Source organism: Pongo abelii, chromosome 1 (assembly GCF_028885655.2).
Source record: "Pongo abelii isolate AG06213 chromosome 1, NHGRI_mPonAbe1-v2.0_pri, whole genome shotgun sequence".
Lineage (NCBI taxonomy): Eukaryota > Metazoa > Chordata > Mammalia > Primates > Hominidae > Pongo > Pongo abelii.
In genome coordinates this window covers 24,503,767-24,522,761 of record NC_071985.2, presented here as the reverse complement: position 1 = coordinate 24,522,761, position 18,995 = coordinate 24,503,767, and the positions used below count along the sequence as shown (strand labels likewise).

Sequence of the window (18,995 nt, the reverse complement as noted above, 5' to 3'; positions counted from 1 at the left end):
CATAAACTTTATGAAAACATCCACTTTAATTTCAATTATATGTATAGAGATATATATATAACATTATCTTACTTTTTCAGAGCCAGATCATGTTTTATAATGATTGTGTTAAAAGTTTTGTGAGTTCTTATTCAAGAGAAAAATTGGAAAAAGTCCACGCTGGTCTGATATGTCATCTAGAAGAGGTTGCAGACCTGGTAGTGCTGGATACTAGGAATTCTCGAACAAGAGCTGTACTAGGGGCACTGCTTACCCTTTATGTTCACTGCAGAGATATAGTGATAAATTTACTACTTAAAAATATCTTCAATGCAGAGGATTTTGAGTGGACAAGGTAGGTGGATCTAAATTATAACTACATACAATAACTTCTCATAAATATGTCTTTAGGTAAATTGATTCTCTACCTCACACTTAGTCAAACTTGAGTTTTAATTTTGGGGGCTTTACCAAAATTCTAAGCAAACTGTACCAATCTGAGTACAATAGTTCCCCTTTATCTGCAGTTTTGCTTTCCAGTTTCAGTTACTGTGGTCAATTGTGGCCCAAAAATAAGTGAGTATATTACAATAAGATATTTAGAGAGACAGATCACATTCACATAACGTGAATATGAGTGTATTTTTCTACTGTTCTATTTTATTATGTCATTGTTGTTCATCTCTTACTGTGCCTCATTTATGAATTAAGCTTTATTATAGTTATTTATGTATAGGAAAAGGCATAGTATGGTTTATAGAGGGTCTGGAACTATACGTGGTTTGAACTATAGGTATCCTCTGTTTGGGCGGGGGCGGTCCTGAAACATATCCCATGCAGATAAGGGGAGATTACTGCACCCTACTACTGCTTTTCCTTCTTTCTCTTTTCTACTGTCCCTCCACCTCATTTTTACTTCTTTCTGCTTTGTCTTCCTGACCTCATTAGGCCCTTTTGGTAGTTACATTCTCCCATTTCCATCTAGACAGAGGGCAGTATCTTTCCATGGGCATTCAGAGCTCTACCTCCAGCCTCTTCTTTCCGCTGTGCTGTTGATTCTGGAACAGACTGAGGGGAAACAAACTGAAGAACATTTCCAGCCAGCTCCCTAACTCAAAACTGCCTTCCTCCTACCTGGAGTCAATTAGTAAAATATGAAAGTATAGAAAAATAGAGCCGTTCTCACCTTTGGTGAGAAGAGATTGAGCATCAAGCTCTGATAATAAATGTACGGATAGCATAAATTCTGCAGTTAGCATAAAAGTCCTTATTTTAGGTATGACAGTTTCCTTTAAACTCTAGAAAAATGAAGCAGACAGAGGCTTAAGTATGTAACTGAGGCCACTGTTGACTATATTTTATCTGAATACTTTATATCTGATATATATTCATATGTTCATTAAAGCATAAATGTATACTTTCTTAATTGCCAAAGAGGATATATTGTGTTAATGAACCGTTACTCTGGAAAAAGTCTAGTGTGTCATTATTACTTTTTATTAACTCTTTTTAAAAATGAGAGTGAAAAAGAGGAAGAGCATATATAGAAAGGAAAACTAGAAAAGAGAAGATTCTAATAAGACTCTGTAAGTGTCTATGAGTTTAGGGCTATAGTTCCCAAATTGTGTGTCAAGGTACCCTAAGCCACCATGGAGAATTCACAAGGGCACTGCAAGATATTTTAACCTTTTGAGGGAATCACAGCAATGTACAACATCTATCAGACACCAAACATACTAGCAGCTCAAAATAGTTCCATTTTAACATCAGATCATGTTACATACCTTTCAGTGACTTCTTATCCTTGCAAAGCTAGGTTTTGGCAGTTGCTCTCATAAAAAGCAAGTATCCCATGAAAATCAATGTAGCAAACACGATTGGAAGTATCCAATCTGATCCCAAGGTTTGGTAAGTGGTGCAGTACACAATAGGCCTATCTCATTAAGTAACTGGTTATTTAAAAATGAAATAAGGCCAGGCATAGTGGCTCACACCTGTAATCCCAGCACTTTGGAAGGGAGGCCAGTGGATCACTTGAGGTCCAGAGTTGGAGACCAGTCTGGCCAACATGGTGAAACCCCATCTCTACTAAAAATAAAAATTAGCTGGCCGTGATGGTGCACACCTGTAATCCCAGTTACTCAGGAGGCTAAGGCAGGAGAAGCACTTGAACCCAGGAGGTGGAGATTGCAGTGAGCTGAGATCGTGCCACTGCATTCCAGCCTGGGTGACAGAGCAAGACTCCATCTCAAATAAGTTAATTAATTTAATTTTTTAAAAAAATTAATGAAATAAAATTTTTTTTCTTTCAATTCATTTGTGTACCTTGTTTCAAGCAACCTACTAAATCATTAAGACAAAAATACTTTCTAAACTGTTTTGGACCTAAAATTAATAAAAGAAACTATTAGATATTCCTTTTGGTCTCGGGTCATCATGAAAAAATTACTGAGTTACTAAGTGTGCAGTGAACTGAGAAAATTTGAGAAGCTGTGTTCTAAGGGAATACTAATGGAAAGGCAAAGGCTCTGGAAATTGATTTTCTATCAAAATAATGATTTAGCAGTCTACTTGAATCATAAAACAAATACTGGTTCTTAGGATAACAAAATTTCTTCTTTAAAAAAACATTTTCTTCCACAAGTATTATACTTTTCTCTCTCTCGTGGATATATGCTCTCTCATCTGAGACTTTGCAAGGTAGTAGCTTATAATTTTAAATTTTTCTTGTATTTCTAATTAAGTTTATTTTTAAAATTTACTCACTTTTCCAGATTTCTTTATAATATTCCCTGTTTTTCCAGAAAGGATTTAAAAGGGCTCACAAAGATATACACACTAGTACATGATAGCATATGTTGAGAGTGAGTGGAATGAGTGAAGAAAGGCAAACAAAGGCAAAAACTAGTGCCTGTGTAAGAGCTTTAATGACTAAATTCTGAGAAGATATTTTACCTGCCTCCATTTGTAATTCAAAATCAAAACAGCACTAAACAATTAAAATTGTTTAGTAGGAATGAGTTTTCGCTTGACAATGTTTTAATATTTAAAAAAAACAAACGTAAAATTCTGTACAAAATATTGTTTGATAGTTTTTCATTGATAGTGCTCAAATGTGTTTATTTTGAGAATTGAGTTAGCACTAACTGGGATATAAAATAGAGTCAAGAATTCATACCACAAAGCTACAAATAGTTCATAAATGTAACTCAAAACCTTCTAGAGGTGAACATTTATGGTTAGCTACACAATTCACAGTGCTCATGATATAAATACAAATCAATTTCTACAAAGTTCAATTTGTTTTGATACATAGAACAAATAGCATTTCTCTTAAGTACACTCATAATAAGGATCCAGATTATGATAAACATCATCTTCAATCACAGTCTTATTGGAAACCATAATAAACTTCAGAGGGCTGATTCTTATATAAATCCTCCATTTGGGCTGACATCACACCAAAGCAGCATGATTCAGCAAGGCCATTAGCCTCAGAGGGAAGCATGTTCACATGTTTGTATTCTTCAGTTCTACTATTTCATACCTCATATGATCAGTCATTGATGAGTTTTATATAACACTCATTTGATTTTAATTTTTTGACTTCTATTTGTTTTTTTAATCAGTGCTCCATTTTTAATCCTGATTCTTTTTCTGCATGTGAAAATAAATAAAAATAATTTAACCAAATAACATGAACATTTAAAATTTGGTTTTCAGACATTTGCAATATAAATGGAATGAAAAACAAAAGTTGTGCTATGTGTCTCAAGGAAATGCCAGCTTTACTTATGGCTATGAGTACTTGGGCTGTACCTCAAGATTGGTTATTACGCCTCTCACAGACCGATGCTGGCTAACTCTCATGGAAGCACTACACTTGAATCTAGGAGGCTGTCCTGCCGGTCCAGCTGGTACAGGAAAAACTGAGACTGTCAAAGATCTAGCAAAAGTAAGTGGTTTCTGTATCCAGAATAAAAACTTTTTTTCTTTTTCTGTCACACAAACTTTGATGGTATCTTAAATTTACACTATTCCTGCTATTAAGATGTTCATTGCATTAACAAGCACATTCATTAATTCACATATAATTAATTCATCAGTGATGTTTTGAATGCCTATTGTGTGCTGGAGCTTAGAATCTCAATAAGCCAACATATGCTTTTTATTTAGTTGGAATACTACTTTACTGACTAACATGTGAATGATTAATATCATTGTGTGTGTGTGTGTGTGTGTGTGTGTGTGTATGTGTGTAAGAGAGAGAGAAAGTGAGACCAAAAGAGAGGGACAGAGAGAGACAGAAAGAGAGAGACAGAGAGAGAGAGAGAGATGGAGAAAAGCAGTAGTAGTTACTGATGAAAGCAAAGGATATAGTTAGTGACCTAGAATTTTTTCATAGTTTTTTATTCATAGATTTATGTAAAAACATGACCTTAATGCTCTATAAACTAATCAACTGAACTGTAACAGTATATGTACATTTATACTATTATATTGAGTTTTGTGAATCTGTAAATTTGATTTTTAATTCATCTCCATATCGCAAAGTTTTCTCAAAAGCATAAAGACATTTTATTACTCTAGCAGTTTTAACATTAGTATTTTGTGTCATAATTCAAGAAAGATACTAAAATATTTTCGTTTCCCAGTCCTTAGGCAAACATTGTGTGGTCTTCAACTGTTTTGAGGATTTGGATTATAAGGTAAACCTTAAACATATGTGTCAGGAAGAAATATTGTACACATAAAACATAAAACAATTCATTGAAGAATAAAAGAACAAGAAAAATATTTATCTGAGACAAACATCAAGTATTAACAGAACTTTAAATGCTATTACTTCTTTTAAACTAATGGACTAGAAACCTAGAATGTAATAGAAATTTTAAACATTATATACGATGCTTTTATTCAGGTGAACTACTTCTTAAGACAGTGGTTTTCAAACTTTTTTCAACAGTTGGATTCTTTTCAATAAAAAAACTTACATGGAACATGAATATATAAGACAATTAAGAGTACTGCTTTATTAACATACATTTATTTTAAGTCCTAACCCCAAACATTTATTTACTGAAAAGGTAATCATTAAGACAAGATTATGATTAACACAAATATTTGAGAGTTTATATAGATGATGATTACAAGTTTATGTCAGTCTTGTTTCGTTTGCACATTATCTGACATATCTCATAACATTCTGAAATATGTCTCTTACAAATCTACTCAAAGTTCAAAATACTGCAATTTGTTTTGCATGTTAAGTCCAAACATTATACATTTTATTGCTGTCATTTTATTTGTGTTCAAAGCATATTACCTCTGAGATCCTGCATTTCCAACTTGTGCTCACTTACTACATTAAAAATATCAACAGAAATAAGCTGATCAATTATTATTTTTAAGATACTTACCAAATAGACTCTCTTGCCTCCTTCCTGAAAACCACCAGTGGGGCCTATGAGGGCTCCACATGAGTGAGGCCAAAAAGCCTGCTAATTAAGATAAATAATATTTAATGCAATATTTTAAAAGTCAAAATTAACGCCCCCAAACGTCCCATGAACAAAATACCAAAATTTTAAATTAAGACAAGATCTGATTCCTGCTGCTCAGTGGAAGGAACAATCTTCTACATCCTTCTCGGTCTGAGGCTCTCACTTACTCGTTCCGATTCCCACTTCCGTTCCTCCTTGCCATACCTAGCAATAGAATTCAGGCACCCCTCAACTTGCATTCAGCCCACAGAAGTTAGGCCTGTCAATATTTTTGTTTGTTTTCTTGTTTTGTTTTAGTTGCTAACATTTACAAACCAATAGATTTCAATCCCAGACTTTCAGCCTCTCACAGGACACTGGTGCACCTGGCCAGCCTGGGCCTGCACTCTGGCAAGTGGCAGAAGCCCAGCAGCAGCTGCGTGCTTTTGCTGCACCCACTGCAGTCTTGCCTTATCTGGGCCTGTGGTTCAGTCTTTTGCATTGCCCATCAGCTGCCTGCCACTAAGCCATAAGACATCTTTGCCTGATCCAGAAAAGGCAGCCCCAGATTCACACACTTTACGCCCATCTGCCGGAAAGTTGTCCTGAAGATTCTGCCCCAGGGTGCAGCTCTGTGAGGGAAATGGCTGTCCAGGGAGGGATCTGGTGCATCTCTGTGCAATCCCTCAGAAGCTGTGGCCCTGTCTTCACGGTCCCTGTGAGCATCAGAGTTTGCTCTGCTGAGTGTTTGGGCTTTTAGAAGCAAAGGGCAGAATAGTTGACTTGTCTAGCGTCTAAGCAGCTGCTGCTTTCAACCCTATAAAAATGCCTAGGAGGGGGAAATGCAAAAGGCCTTTGCTTGGTTTGGGTAGCATGGGGAGAACACATACAAATTAATATCCCAGTAAATTTTCTCACCATTATAATAATTTTAGTAATCAATCTTTTTTTTTTTAAAGATAGTGAGAAAATTCTTCTTTGGACTAGTTCAGTCAGGAGCATGGAGTTGTTTTGATGAATTCAATCTAATTGATTTGGAAGTTCTCTCTGTCATTGCCTCACAGATCCTAACAATTAAAGCTGCTAAAGACAACTATTCTGCCAGGTATTTGTCGAATGTCTTTATACCTTTTGAACTGAAATCTGATACACACTTAATGTTTAGTTAATTATTGTTAAATATTTTTCCCCAATAAGTGTTTAGGTCTTTGGGGTGTTTTTTTTTTTTTTTTTTTTTTTGAAGCACATACCGAAAGGAATGGCAGTTATCTTGAATGTTTCCATTACTTGGCAAGTAATGTGAATATATTTATAACTCTAACTTTCAGGCCAACTTAGAGGTACCCAAATTCTTGCCCAAGCTTTGGAACAGTCTCCTGAGCTACCAGGACTCTGATGCAAATATATTTTAATTATTTTTTTCAGCTTAAATTCTCATATTATCTTTTTATCTTAGAATATTGCATTTGAAGAACCCAAACAAATGCTGCTTTTTTTTATTTCCACATTTTTTAAACCTTTATTTTAAGTTCAGGGGCACATGTGCAGATTTGTTATATAGGTAAACTGGTATTATGGGGATTTGTTGTACAGATTATTTAATCACCCAGGTATGAACTATTACCCATTAGTAAATTTTTCTGATTGTCTCCCTCCTCCCCCCTTCCACCCTCCAGTAGGCCCTATAGTATCAGTTGTTCCTCACTATAAGTCCATGTGTTCTCATCACTTAGCTCCCACATACAAGTGAGAACATGAGGTATTTGGTTTTCTACTGCATTAATCTGCTTTGGATAATGGTCTCCAGTTCCATCCATGTTCCTGCAAAGGACATGATCTCATTCCTTTTTATGGCTGCATAGTATTCCATGGTGTATATATACCACATTTTCTTTATCCAGTCTACCATGGATGGGCATTTGTGTTGATTCCATGTCTTTGCTATTGTGAATAATGCTGCAATGAACATACTCAGGCATGTGTCATTATGAGAAAACAATTTGTAGTCCTTTGGGTATATAGCCAGTAATGGGATTGCTGGGTCAAATGGTAGTTCTGTTTTTAGGTCTTTGAGGAATTGCCACACTGTCTCTCACAATAATGGAACTAATTTACACTCCCACTAACACTGTATAAGTGTTCCTTTTTCTCTACAACCTTGTGAGCACCTGTTATTTTTTGACTTTTTAGTGATAGCCATTCTGACTGATGTGAGATGGTATCTCATTGTGGTTTTGATTTGCTTTTCTCTAATGATCAGTAATGTTGAGCTTTTTTTTTGAGACGGAGTCTCATTCTGTTGCCCAGGCTGGAGTGCAATGGCACAATCTCAGCTCACTGCAGCCTCCGCCTCCCAGGTTCAAGCAATTCTCCTGCCTCAGCCTCCTGAGTAGCTGGGATTACAGGCATGCGCCAGCATGCCCAGCTAATTTTTGTATTTTTAGTAGAGATAGGGTTTCACCATGTTGGTCAGGCTGGTCTCAAACTCCTGACCTTGTGATGTGCCCTCCTTGGCCTCTCAAAGTGCTGGGATTACAGGCGTGAGCCACTGCGCCTAGCCTGAGCTTTCTTTTTTGTATGCTTGTTGCTGCATATATGTCTTCTTTTGAAAAGTGTCCCTTCATGTCCTTTGCCCACTTTTTAATAGAGTTGTTTGTTTTTGCTTGTAAATTCGTTAAAGTTGCTTATAGATTCTGGATATTAGGCCTTTGTCAGATGCATAGTTTGCAAAAATTTTCTTCCGTTCTGTGGGTTGTCTGTTTACTCTGTTGATAGTTTCTTTTGCTTTGCAGAAACTCTTTAGTTTAACTAGATACTATTTGTCAATTTTTGCTTTTGTTGCAATTGCTTTTGTCAATTGAAAGATTTCATCATGAAATCTTTGCCCATTCCTTTGTCCAAAATGGTACTGCCTAGGTTGTCTTCCAGGGTTTTTATAGTTTTGGGTTTTACATTTAAGTCTTTAATCCATCTTGAGTTGATTTTTGTATATGGTGGAAGAAGGGGCCCAGTTTCAATCTTCTGCATCATTTGTTGAATAGGGAGTCTTTTCTCCATTGCTTTTGTCATGTTTGTCAAAGATCAGATGGTTGTATATGTGCAGCCTTATTTTGGGGCTCTCTGTACTGTTCCATTGGTCTATGTGCCTGTTTTTTGTACCAGTACCATGCTGTTTTGATAACTGTAGCCTTGTAATATAGTTTGAAGTTGGGTAATGTGATGCTTCCAGCCTTATTCTTTTTGGTTAGGATTGCCTTGGCTTTTCAGACTCATTTTGGTTTCATATGAATCGTAAAATAGTGTTTTTCTAATTCTGTGAATTAAAATGTCACTGGTAATTTGATAGGAACAGCATTGAATCTATAAATTGCACTGGACAGTATGGTCATTTTAGCAATATTGAGTCTTCCTATCCATAAGAATGGAATGTTTTTCCATTTTCTATTTGATCAGTGTTTTGTAGTTTTCCTTAGGAGAGATCTTTCACCTCCCTGGTTAGCTGTATTCCTAGGTATTTTATTGTTTTTGTGGCAACAGTGAATGGGATTGTGTTCCTGATTTGGCTCTTGGCATGGCTGTTGTTGGTGTGTAGGAATGCTAGTGATTTTTGTGCATCGATTTTGTATCCTGAGACTTCACTGAAAGAAGCTTTTGGGCCATGATGATGGGTTTTTCTAGATATAGAATCATGGCATCTGCAAACAGGGATAGTTTGACTTCTTCTCTTCCTATTTGGATGCCCTTTATTTCTTTCTCTTGCCTGATTGCTCTGGCCAGGACTTCCAAGACTATGTTGAATAGGAGTGGTGAGAGAGGGCATATTTGTCTTGTGTCAGTTTTCAAGGGAAATGCTTCCAGTTTTTGCCCATTCAGTATGATGTTGGCTGTGAGTTTGTCATAAATGACTCATTATTTTGAGGTATGTTCCTTCAATACCTAGTTTTTTGAGAGTTTTTAACATGAAGGATGTTGAATTATATCAAAAGCCTTTTCTGCATCTATTGAGATTATCATTTGTTTGTCTTTAGTTTTGTTTATGTAATGAATATATTTATTGATTTGCATATATTGAACCAACCTTGCACCCCAGGCATAAAGCCTAGTTGATCGTGGTGGATAAGCTTTTTGATGTGCTGCTGGATTCAATTTGCCAGTATTTTGTTGAGGATTCTTTCATTGATGTTCATGAAGGATATTGGCCTGAAGTTTCTTGCTGTTGTTGTTGTGTCTTTGCCACGTTTTAGTGTTAGGATGATGCTGTTCCCATAGAATGAGTTACAGAGGAGTCTCTCCTCCTCAATTTTTGGAATATTTTCAGTAGGAATAGTACCACCCAGCTCTTCTTTGTATATCTGGTAGAATTTGGCTGTGAATCTGTTCGGTCCTGGGCTTTTTTTGTTTGGTAGGCTATTTATTACTGATTAAATTTTGGAGTCCATTATTGGTCTGTTCAGGGCTTCAACTTCTTTCTGGTTCAGCCTTGGGAGGGTGTGTGTGTTTAGGAATTTATCCATTTCTTCCAGATTTTCTAGTTTGTGTACCTAGAGGTGTTCATAATATTATCTGATGGTTATTTGTATTTGTTTCCACATACATTTTTTTTTTTAAGGCAGACATCTCACTCTGTTGCCCAAGCTGGAGTGCAGTGGCATGATCTCGGCTTACTGCAACCTCTGCCTCCCAGGTTCAAGCAATTCTCATGCTGGTATTACCGGTGGCGCCACCATGCCTGGCTAATTTTTGTATTTTTAGTAGAGGTGGGGTTTTACCATGTTGGCCAGGCTGGTCTCGAAATCTTGACCTCAGTGTGATCTGCCTGCCTCAGCCTCCCGAAGTGCTGGAATTACAGGCATGAGCCACCATGCCCAGTGAGATAAAAAGCAAAGTGGGTATACTGGCCACATACCTGAAGAGCCCTCTTGTCTTATTACTCTGAATTAGTGTGCTTTTATTGAAAAGCTCTGTAATAACAGTATTTATTAGTATTACTAATGTTTAGTAATAAAAGCAAAAATTTTTTCTCTTTAGGTAATTTTAGTACTCATATGATTTATGGACATATAAAATTGTATTATAATCTAATATTTCTAATGCAAGCTAATGGATACTAACTTGTGGCTTTCCTCTTATGGATTTTGTCCAAACTGTTAAAGCTAGTATTACAGGACTCATAAATCTGTGGATATAGTTGGGGGTGGGGGGGTCACAGTAACATTTCACTGACTCTTCTACACCTCAGCCTCTGCAAAGTTTTCCCCATTTATGTCCAGCGAGTTCCCCAGGTTTTGTCCCAATTGTTTTCGTGTTTTGACCACCCTCTTTGGTATCAGCTGTCCAAGAAATCACTGTAGGATTTCTCCCATTGTCTCTACCACTGATGCTGATTGTAAGACACTGATATTCATGCCAAGCATTCTATCTCATAGTGATCCCAAAGTTTTTAAACCGGGGCTAGCGACACTTGGGAGACAGGCTGTGTTCCATGCTGAAGCAGGATCTCTCCCCATTTTGTGTTCTACTATATCTTCCAGGCAGAGCTCTTTTATTCCCTAAGTGTCTCCCCAGGTTCCTTTTACTTGTAAGTCAACTCATTCAGCTAGGTATCTTCCAGCCTCAGGTCCCAGACACATCTTTGGACATAATCAAATACATCTGAATCCCAGCAGGGGTGACAACTTTGGCTCAGCATGAGTCTCTTATTTCTTCTTTTTTCTCTCACCATTGTTTTTTCCAGTGTGCTCTGTTTGCATTTAAATGTAACACAGCCTTAATAAAGTTTCCAAACTCACTTATAGTTTTAACATACTTTGGACTAGAGAAAACAGTGCTAGTGATGAATACTGTAATGTCTTTTAGGTTTGTACTGGAAGGAAAAGAAATTCGTATCAATATGTCTTGTGCAGTATTTATCACCATGAATCCCAGGTAAGTATCAGTGAATCTAGTGGGAATAGACACAGACAAAAATCATTTTCTTTAATCTTATCTACAGATGGAGTTGCTTGACATTTGCATCTATCCATATATCTGCCTCCACCATCCTCTGAACACTTCCACTCCCCACACGTTTATGAACAGCTGCACTCTGCACCTGTTCATATGGATAAGGATAATCTCACATTCATTAAGCTACTGATCAAGACATATTTTTACTTCATGAATACCCAGAGAGAAAGGAAAAAGGGTCAGCAGTTTTTCACAAAGAGGACACAGGCAGAAAAGCTAATGAGAGTGGCAGGAGGAATAAGACAATAGTGGTTGCAGGGAGTGGAGGTTGAGCAGATTCAATAAATATCTGATTGAATGCTGTAATAGTCAGGGAATCAGAGGGAACTAATATGAGGTCAATTGTGGGAGGAGGAACAGGAAGAAAATATGATAAACCAGGAAGCTCTGTAAGATGAAAGGTACAATAAAAACTATCTTGTAAACTAATTTTCAGATAAAGGTCACACAGAACACCAATATAATTATTTTGGGGAAAAGTATGTGATTCCTTATTTGAAAAATTGAGAAGTGGTGTTTTTATTGTTTGTTTTTCTTTTCCTCTTCAGATACGGAGGTGGAGTAGAGCTCCCAGATAACTTAAAATCTCTGTTTCGCCCAGTGGCAATGATGGTGCCCCATTATCAAATGATTGCTGAAATAATATTGTTTTCATTTGGTTTCAAATCTGCAAATTCACTCTCTGGAAAGCTAACTAACGTTTATGAATTAGCGCGCAAACAGCTCTCACAACAGGTAAATAGCTACTTTTCTCAAAATATTTAAAGATGATTATATAAAAATAACTTTAAGTGATACTTTTCTGGTATTGGTCCAGGGATGACCTGGGACTGTACCAAAGAATGGAGCTAGAATTCCTATCAACACATCAAAATAATGGAGCTAGAATTTCCATCAACATATAAAGTCTATGTATGAGCTTCGTATAAGGCAAACTGTAAAATCAGTCAAGATTCTAAGTCTTTCCGCCAAGATCTGGAAAGAGTAATTGAGCATTTGTTATTTTAAATTATGGACTATTTTTTTCCATACAAGGAAGTTAATATCTAGAGCAATCATTCTCAAACTTTATTGTATACCAGAATCATTTGGAGGATTTGTTAAAACACAAAGTGCTGGGCCTTACTCCTGAGTTTCTAATTCTGTACTTCTGGTGTGGGGTTGGAGAATTTGTGTTTCTAACAAGTTGTAAACTGTTACTGATGCTGCTGATCTGGGTTCTACACTTTGACAATTATTGTTCTAGCATATGCCAGAGTATTTGTTGCTAATGCAAAATGGTTTGGACAGCTAACCACATTTTCTCCAAAAGTCCTCCTCTTTTAATTTTCTTTCAATTTATCTCATTCTAGTTCAGGGAAAACTTAATTCAGATACTGGTATTTCTTAACACCTTTAATACTTGTTAGTCTTTAAGAGTGAGACTTTAGGAGCATCACTTTGGGAGATAAATGAGAACATTAGCAGTATAACCAAGGGTTTTTTGGATTCATATCACTGTTTCCCTGCATAGCATAGATTACCTGTAATTTACCTATATACTGTATGCATTTGTTTTCACATTTTTTCTTTAGAAACTTTAATAATTCAAATATTTTAATGTTTGATAGGATCATTATAATTTTGGCTTGAGATCTCTGAAGATAGTTTTAATAATGGCTGGAATGAAGAAACGGGAGTTTAAATGGTCAGTTGAATTTTGAATTGTTAGGTCAAAGGGAGTTATATACTGCTGGGAAAATAATTTGTAGAATTACAGGTGATGATGCCAGGTTAAAACAGGGAGCCCCCCAGACTGTCATAGTAAAGTAAGGCATAGATTATTTAAGAATATGAAAGAAGAGTAAGAAAAAAATGCACAAAATCGGGGTACTTTTCCCCAATAGAGAGCCTATTCTTTTAAAAAAAAAGTGTTTTACATAATAAAAGATATAATGGAACAAAAGACCTCATTTAGAAGAACAATAACTCAATGAGAAATGTAAAGACTATATGAATATACCTATGTGACAGATGTGTAAAACTCAAATGAGGAAAACTTTAAAGCAGGATTGAAAGAAATGAAAATGTATTTAAATGAAATAATATACCACATTAATAAAATCATAACATCTTAAAGGACTTAACATCATAATGATTAAATACTCTAAACATTAATTTACGAATGGAAATGCAATCTCAGTAAAATATTAAAAGGATATTTAGTTTGTTATTTTGCTTGTTTTTTTTTAGGCAAGCTGGTCCTAAAGTTCACATGGAAAAATGAGACTAGCTAGAAAAATATTAAAAAGCAAGAGCAATGAAGGAGAGATATCCCTTTATGTATTAAGACATATAACAAAGCTTCAATAATTAAAACACTGTGGTACTGGCTTATGAGTAGAAAAGCAAACCATTGGAACAGTATAGAAAGTCCAAAAATAGAACTATATGCTTTGGGCATTTATTATATCATAAATCCATGGGGAAGAATGGACTTTTTAATGAATGCTTTTGGGAAAACTAAACAGCCATCAAGATAAAGATCAAGTTGGAACCATTGTCCACATCATTTACTAGGATAAACTCTAAAAGGATAAAATAATTTAAATGTAAAAAATGTAAATGTATTTGAAGAAACAAATGTCCTTTGTTCTTGGAGTACAGAAGATCTTTAAAACTAAGACTCTAAATCTAGAAGCCACAAAAGAAAAGATTTATAAATGGTCAAAAATACATTTTTTGAAGTCCAAAGACAATTGATAAACTAGGGAAAAAATTGTAACTCATATTACACATAGCTTATCCTCTTAATATATAAAGATTTTCTAGACATTTGGGGAAAAGATCAATAGGAAAATGGGCAAAGGACATCAACAGATAGTTCTTGGAAAAAGAAATATGAAAGTGCCTTAAATATATGAAAATACACTCAACCCCACTCGTAATGAAAGAATGCAAATTAAAATGACACTGAAATTCTGTGTTTCACTTAACAGATGGGCAAAAATATAAAGTTGGGCAAAACTTTGGTGAAACTATAGGGAAGCAGACATGCTTTTTCCTTTCTGGGTAGAAAGGGACAAGATATACCTTTTCATATTGGTATGATTGGGGCTATATTAATGTACTGCTTATTTAAAAATGAAAAAAAAAGATGAATATGTTGCAAAAGGCTCTATCAACATGATAACTGTTTCCCTTTTAAAGCATAATAATATGGATTGCTGACAGATACATACACATGTAATAAGTATAAAAAGGGAGCAAAGGATAGGGGATAAAGCTATAATAATTTATTTCTTAAAAATAAAAGAACTGAGGCATATATTGCAAAATGGCCTGTATAATATTGATGGCATGTAAATAGGTGTCTGTTGTTAAATGTTTTATGATTTTTTTTTTGGTAATTTTTTTTATTATTATACTTTAAGTTTTAGGGTACATGTGCACAACATGCAGGTTAGTTACATACGTATACATGTGCCATGTTGGTGTGCTGCACCCATTAACTCGTCATTTAACATTAGGTATATTAACAAAGATAAATAGCACTCATATATGAAACCCAAGTATAGCTCCCTGATATCCTCAAGTCCTCTGGATTTTATAGTCCTATAGTCACCTAGTTCTTTACATAAGTATTCCAGTGAAAGTAGTACTGCTCTCCATTCAAAGCACTTGATTGTCTTCAAATGACAGGAAATCTAAAGTTCTCATGGGCACCCTTCAATGAGAGTTTCCATTTCCAGTATACAGGAAACTGTCTCCTGCCACCGAAAGCAGCTCCCTTCTCTCCAGTCTGTGCTGCCCTAAATGTGACAGCCCCATTTCTTTGATTCCTTTAAAGCACCACAGAAGCCATGTGATTGTATGAAGATGACTATATTTTAAGAGGGTTGATGAATTTTTTGTTATCAGAGTAAAGCACAGTGAACAACCAAAAAATTAATATTAGACAATTTTGCTTTTTAAAAGTTTCTTTGACCTTCTTGACACCAAAATAATAATTATTGTTCTTGCCTGTTTCCTCCTCTCTTCCCTGTGCCTTCCTTTCCTTCTATCCCACGCTATTCTTCCTAAGGCCTCTGACCTTATTTCTTAGCCACCCAAGAATACTACAAATTTGTCTCATTTCCCTGGCATAGTAATTCATCCCTCCCTTTTTTTTCTACTTTCTCTTTCTAAATCATGTTGGAAGAACCTAATGTTAATTGTCAGATATACTTTCAGGGTGTTTAAATTAAAATGGAAAGCAGTGTATTAATTTCCTTGGGCTGCCTTATAAAATTATGACAAAGTTGTGTCTTAAAAAAACAGAAATGAATTTCCTCACAGGACCTGCGGCCAGAAGTCTGGCATCCAGGTTGTGGGCAGGGCTGCTTTCTCTCCAGAGACTCTTGGGCAGATTCCATTTCTTGCCCCCTCCAGCTTCTGGTGGTTGCCTGCATTTCCTGGCTTATGACCACAGCACTCTAATCTGTTATTGTTCCTTCAAATTACAGGAAAGGTAACGTTTTCAAATAGTCACTGAAGTAACATAACCTCAGCTCTAGTCAATCAGTGTATGGCAGTCGCTTGGACACAATGACTCAAAGGTAGACACACTGTCACATCACCTACTCCTCTGTGTGTCCCTGCATCTCTCTGTCTCTTATTAGGATACATGTGATTTTATTTACATCTGGATACTCTAGGATAAACTCCTCTTAAAATTCTTAATCACCTCTTTTGCCATATTAAATAGTATTCAGATTCTGGAGATTAAAAAGTGAATATGTCTTTGTAGGGGGCATTTTTTTTTCTTTTGAGGGAAAGAGGGAGTTTTCTCCCTCTTTCCTTTAAAATAGGTTTCCAAATCTTTTTGTTTAGAAAACAAACTAATTATCCAACAGCTGAAGTCCTAGGACCCTCGTGGTAGGAAAGATTTTCTTGGCAACGTCTAGAGAATTAACATCTCTTCAAGTATACACTTAAAAGATTTATGGTCCTTACCACAATATTGGTCCACAAAGTGGATCTCAACTAATTCCAAAAAAGTGGTATCATGAAGACAATCATAATGGGTACAACAAGGTTACATTAGCTATCTTATTCTTAAATTTTAGTTAGATATTGACATTAATCTGAAGCTTTCATTATTTATTCTTAAATTATGACAGATAGACCTATTGGTAATTTTGCATGCCATTTCCAAAATTACTCTTCTGTAATATTTTAATGAACTGTTACCTTTGTCCAATAACAGAATATTGTAACAATATTATAATATTTAAGCTATTTTCTCTCCATATCTATATTTAACACTTGCCCTACTACCAGACATATTGGTCACCCCTGATTTTTTTCATTTTCCTTTAAGATAAAGCAAGATCTGTCTTGAAAAAAATATATTAAAAGGCCATTGTCATTCCCTAGGACCCCAGCAATAAAGTCTGGAACCCTTTTCCGCTCTGATGTGGCCCCCTCCTTTTGACTTCAAGTGGACTCTTGCCCTCTCTTAGCCAAAATACATTCAGAAGAAAGACTCAGCGAGGTATTCTCAGGGAAATGTAAATGACTCAAGTCAATTCCAACCCAATATAACTCTCCCATTATAATAATGGAGTGGTTATAGGAATACAATGAGTACAAAATCACAGATAGGCGGAATGTTTTCAGTTCTATTGCTGTGTAAGGTGACTATATATAGTTAACAGTATGGTATATTTCAAAATAACCTGAAGAGAAGATTTTGAATGTTCTCCTCAACAAAGAAATGATAAATGTTTGGATACCTTTGCAGGGAACAGTTTTCTTCTTTTCTATCTCTAATATGGTATCATAGCATGTGTAGTTACTTATTTTTCTTTTGATTTCATGTTTAATATATACAATATATACTGAAGTGTTTAGTATTTGAAATATTGTTATTATAGAGTAACACATGTAGTATAACTTACATCAGTATGCTTTTGTTAAAATTAACAGAAAATTCAATTTGGCTTAAATAGTAGAGGGAACTGTTGTTTTATCCAATCAGAAAATTCAGAGATGGGGCAGGGTATGATCGCTTTGACTAAGGTTTCGGTTTAATTTGTCTGAGATATTCTCAGTACTGCAGTCCTCCATACACTGGCTTGCTTTCAGGCTGGCTTCGTTTTTGGTGTCAGGACACCTTCTAATAATAACTGGGGCTGTCCATATTACTGAACTAAAGGCCTGAACTTTACTCTGAATGGACTCGTCACTTGTCTACCCTTGAGTCACCATGTCCAAGTGACTGCCATACACTGATTGACTAGAGCTGAGGTTATGTTACTTTAGTGAATATTTGTTATGCCATATACTTGATTTTCCAAACTCTCTTGTGACTGTGGCTTTGACACACAACCTTGGCAAGTCAGACACAGCTGCATTAGAATCTGAACCTGAAGCTAGTGAAAAAAGAAATGGATATACACAGAGTCCATTCTGCTGAGGGTGACAGCAGTGGCAGTAGCTATAGCCATTTACCAGAAATAGCAGAGGCAGTGAGCAGTTCCAGTGCCAGCATCAGTCATGTATTGGTATGACAGTCACTGCTATCTGGATCCATTGATGATGGCAGACATGTTTTCATAAGACCAGTTCTGTAGATGATTTCGGCCATTGTTCCCAGCTGGATAGCTTGCAAGCCTAGTTCTGGCCCTCCTAGAGATTTTTAAATAAATCAGTATGTTATTTTTTATTTTACATTAGCCTAAATTCATTTCTGTTATTTGCAGCTAAAAACCTTTACTGATACAGTACCTTTCTCTGATTCAATGTCTGGGGATTGGTGTTGCTCTTATTGTTCTAGACCAGTCAGAGCCTATTTCTGGAGCTGGGGATCTGATTAATTCCACCCAAACCATATGGCTGCTATCCAGTGAGAGAGAGGAGGGAAGGACATTGGGATAGCCACCCCTAAAACAGAATGTTAATGGTCTTTAATGTCTGCAAAGCAGACTCGCTAATTTGTTCTCTGTGTTTGTTTTCTTCTACCATTAAAGTGATACCAGTGACAATCTTTCTGAAGCAAATGAAACCTTGATTGTTATCGAGGCTATAAGAGAAGCTAGTTTGCCAAAATGTCCTCCTGAAGATGTCCCACTTTTTGAAAATATTATAGGAGATATTTTTCCAGAAGTGACAGTTTTAAAAGTAAATCAACTTGCCTTGGAGGTAAAAAGACCTTTGAAAATCATCACCAATTATTTGGATGTGGAATATCAATTAAGAAACTAGATATGGATTAAAAATTTTACAGTTCTTCCTAAATTCTTTATTCATGTTATAATTGAGGGGATGAAAATACTTGGAGATATATAGTGCCCCTTGGGGGAAAAAAGAGCTTTCAGTATATTATGTCCTAATGGAAATAAGAATGAACCGTGTACCTTTAGGCAAGGATGATCATTATATATTTTGTTTCTCAATTTTTTCATTTTTTGAAATGAGGATAATAGTGTCTGTTCTTCCCACTTTGAAAGGGTGCCTAGAGAATCAAATTAGATCAGTGTTATGAAAAAACTTAAATTGTAAGTA

The 18,995-nt window shown here is 35.8% G+C and overlaps 1 protein-coding gene across 11 annotated transcripts in view; it reads left to right on the top strand.

The window, feature by feature from the left end:
• DNAH14 (dynein axonemal heavy chain 14) overlaps nt 1–18,995 on the top strand; it is a 499,118-nt gene that overhangs the window by 210,715 nt on the left and 269,408 nt on the right. For 6 of the 11 annotated variants that reach the window (XM_054519536.1, XM_054519533.2, XM_054519594.1 and 3 more), the window contains exons 28-35: nt 81–334; nt 3,703–3,934; nt 4,635–4,688; nt 6,422–6,567; nt 11,319–11,387; nt 12,017–12,203; nt 13,079–13,155; nt 18,461–18,632. In XM_054519536.1, coding sequence (XP_054375511.1) covers nt 81–334; nt 3,703–3,934; nt 4,635–4,688; nt 6,422–6,567; nt 11,319–11,387; nt 12,017–12,203; nt 13,079–13,155; nt 18,461–18,632 — 1,191 coding nt within the window. Of the gene's footprint in view, nt 1–80; nt 335–3,702; nt 3,935–4,634; nt 4,689–6,421; nt 6,568–11,318; nt 11,388–12,016; nt 12,204–13,078; nt 13,156–18,460; nt 18,633–18,995 lie in introns of those variants that run through there. The other 5 variants (XM_054519606.1, XM_054519610.1, XM_054519601.1 and 2 more) reach the window with 5 other exon arrangements.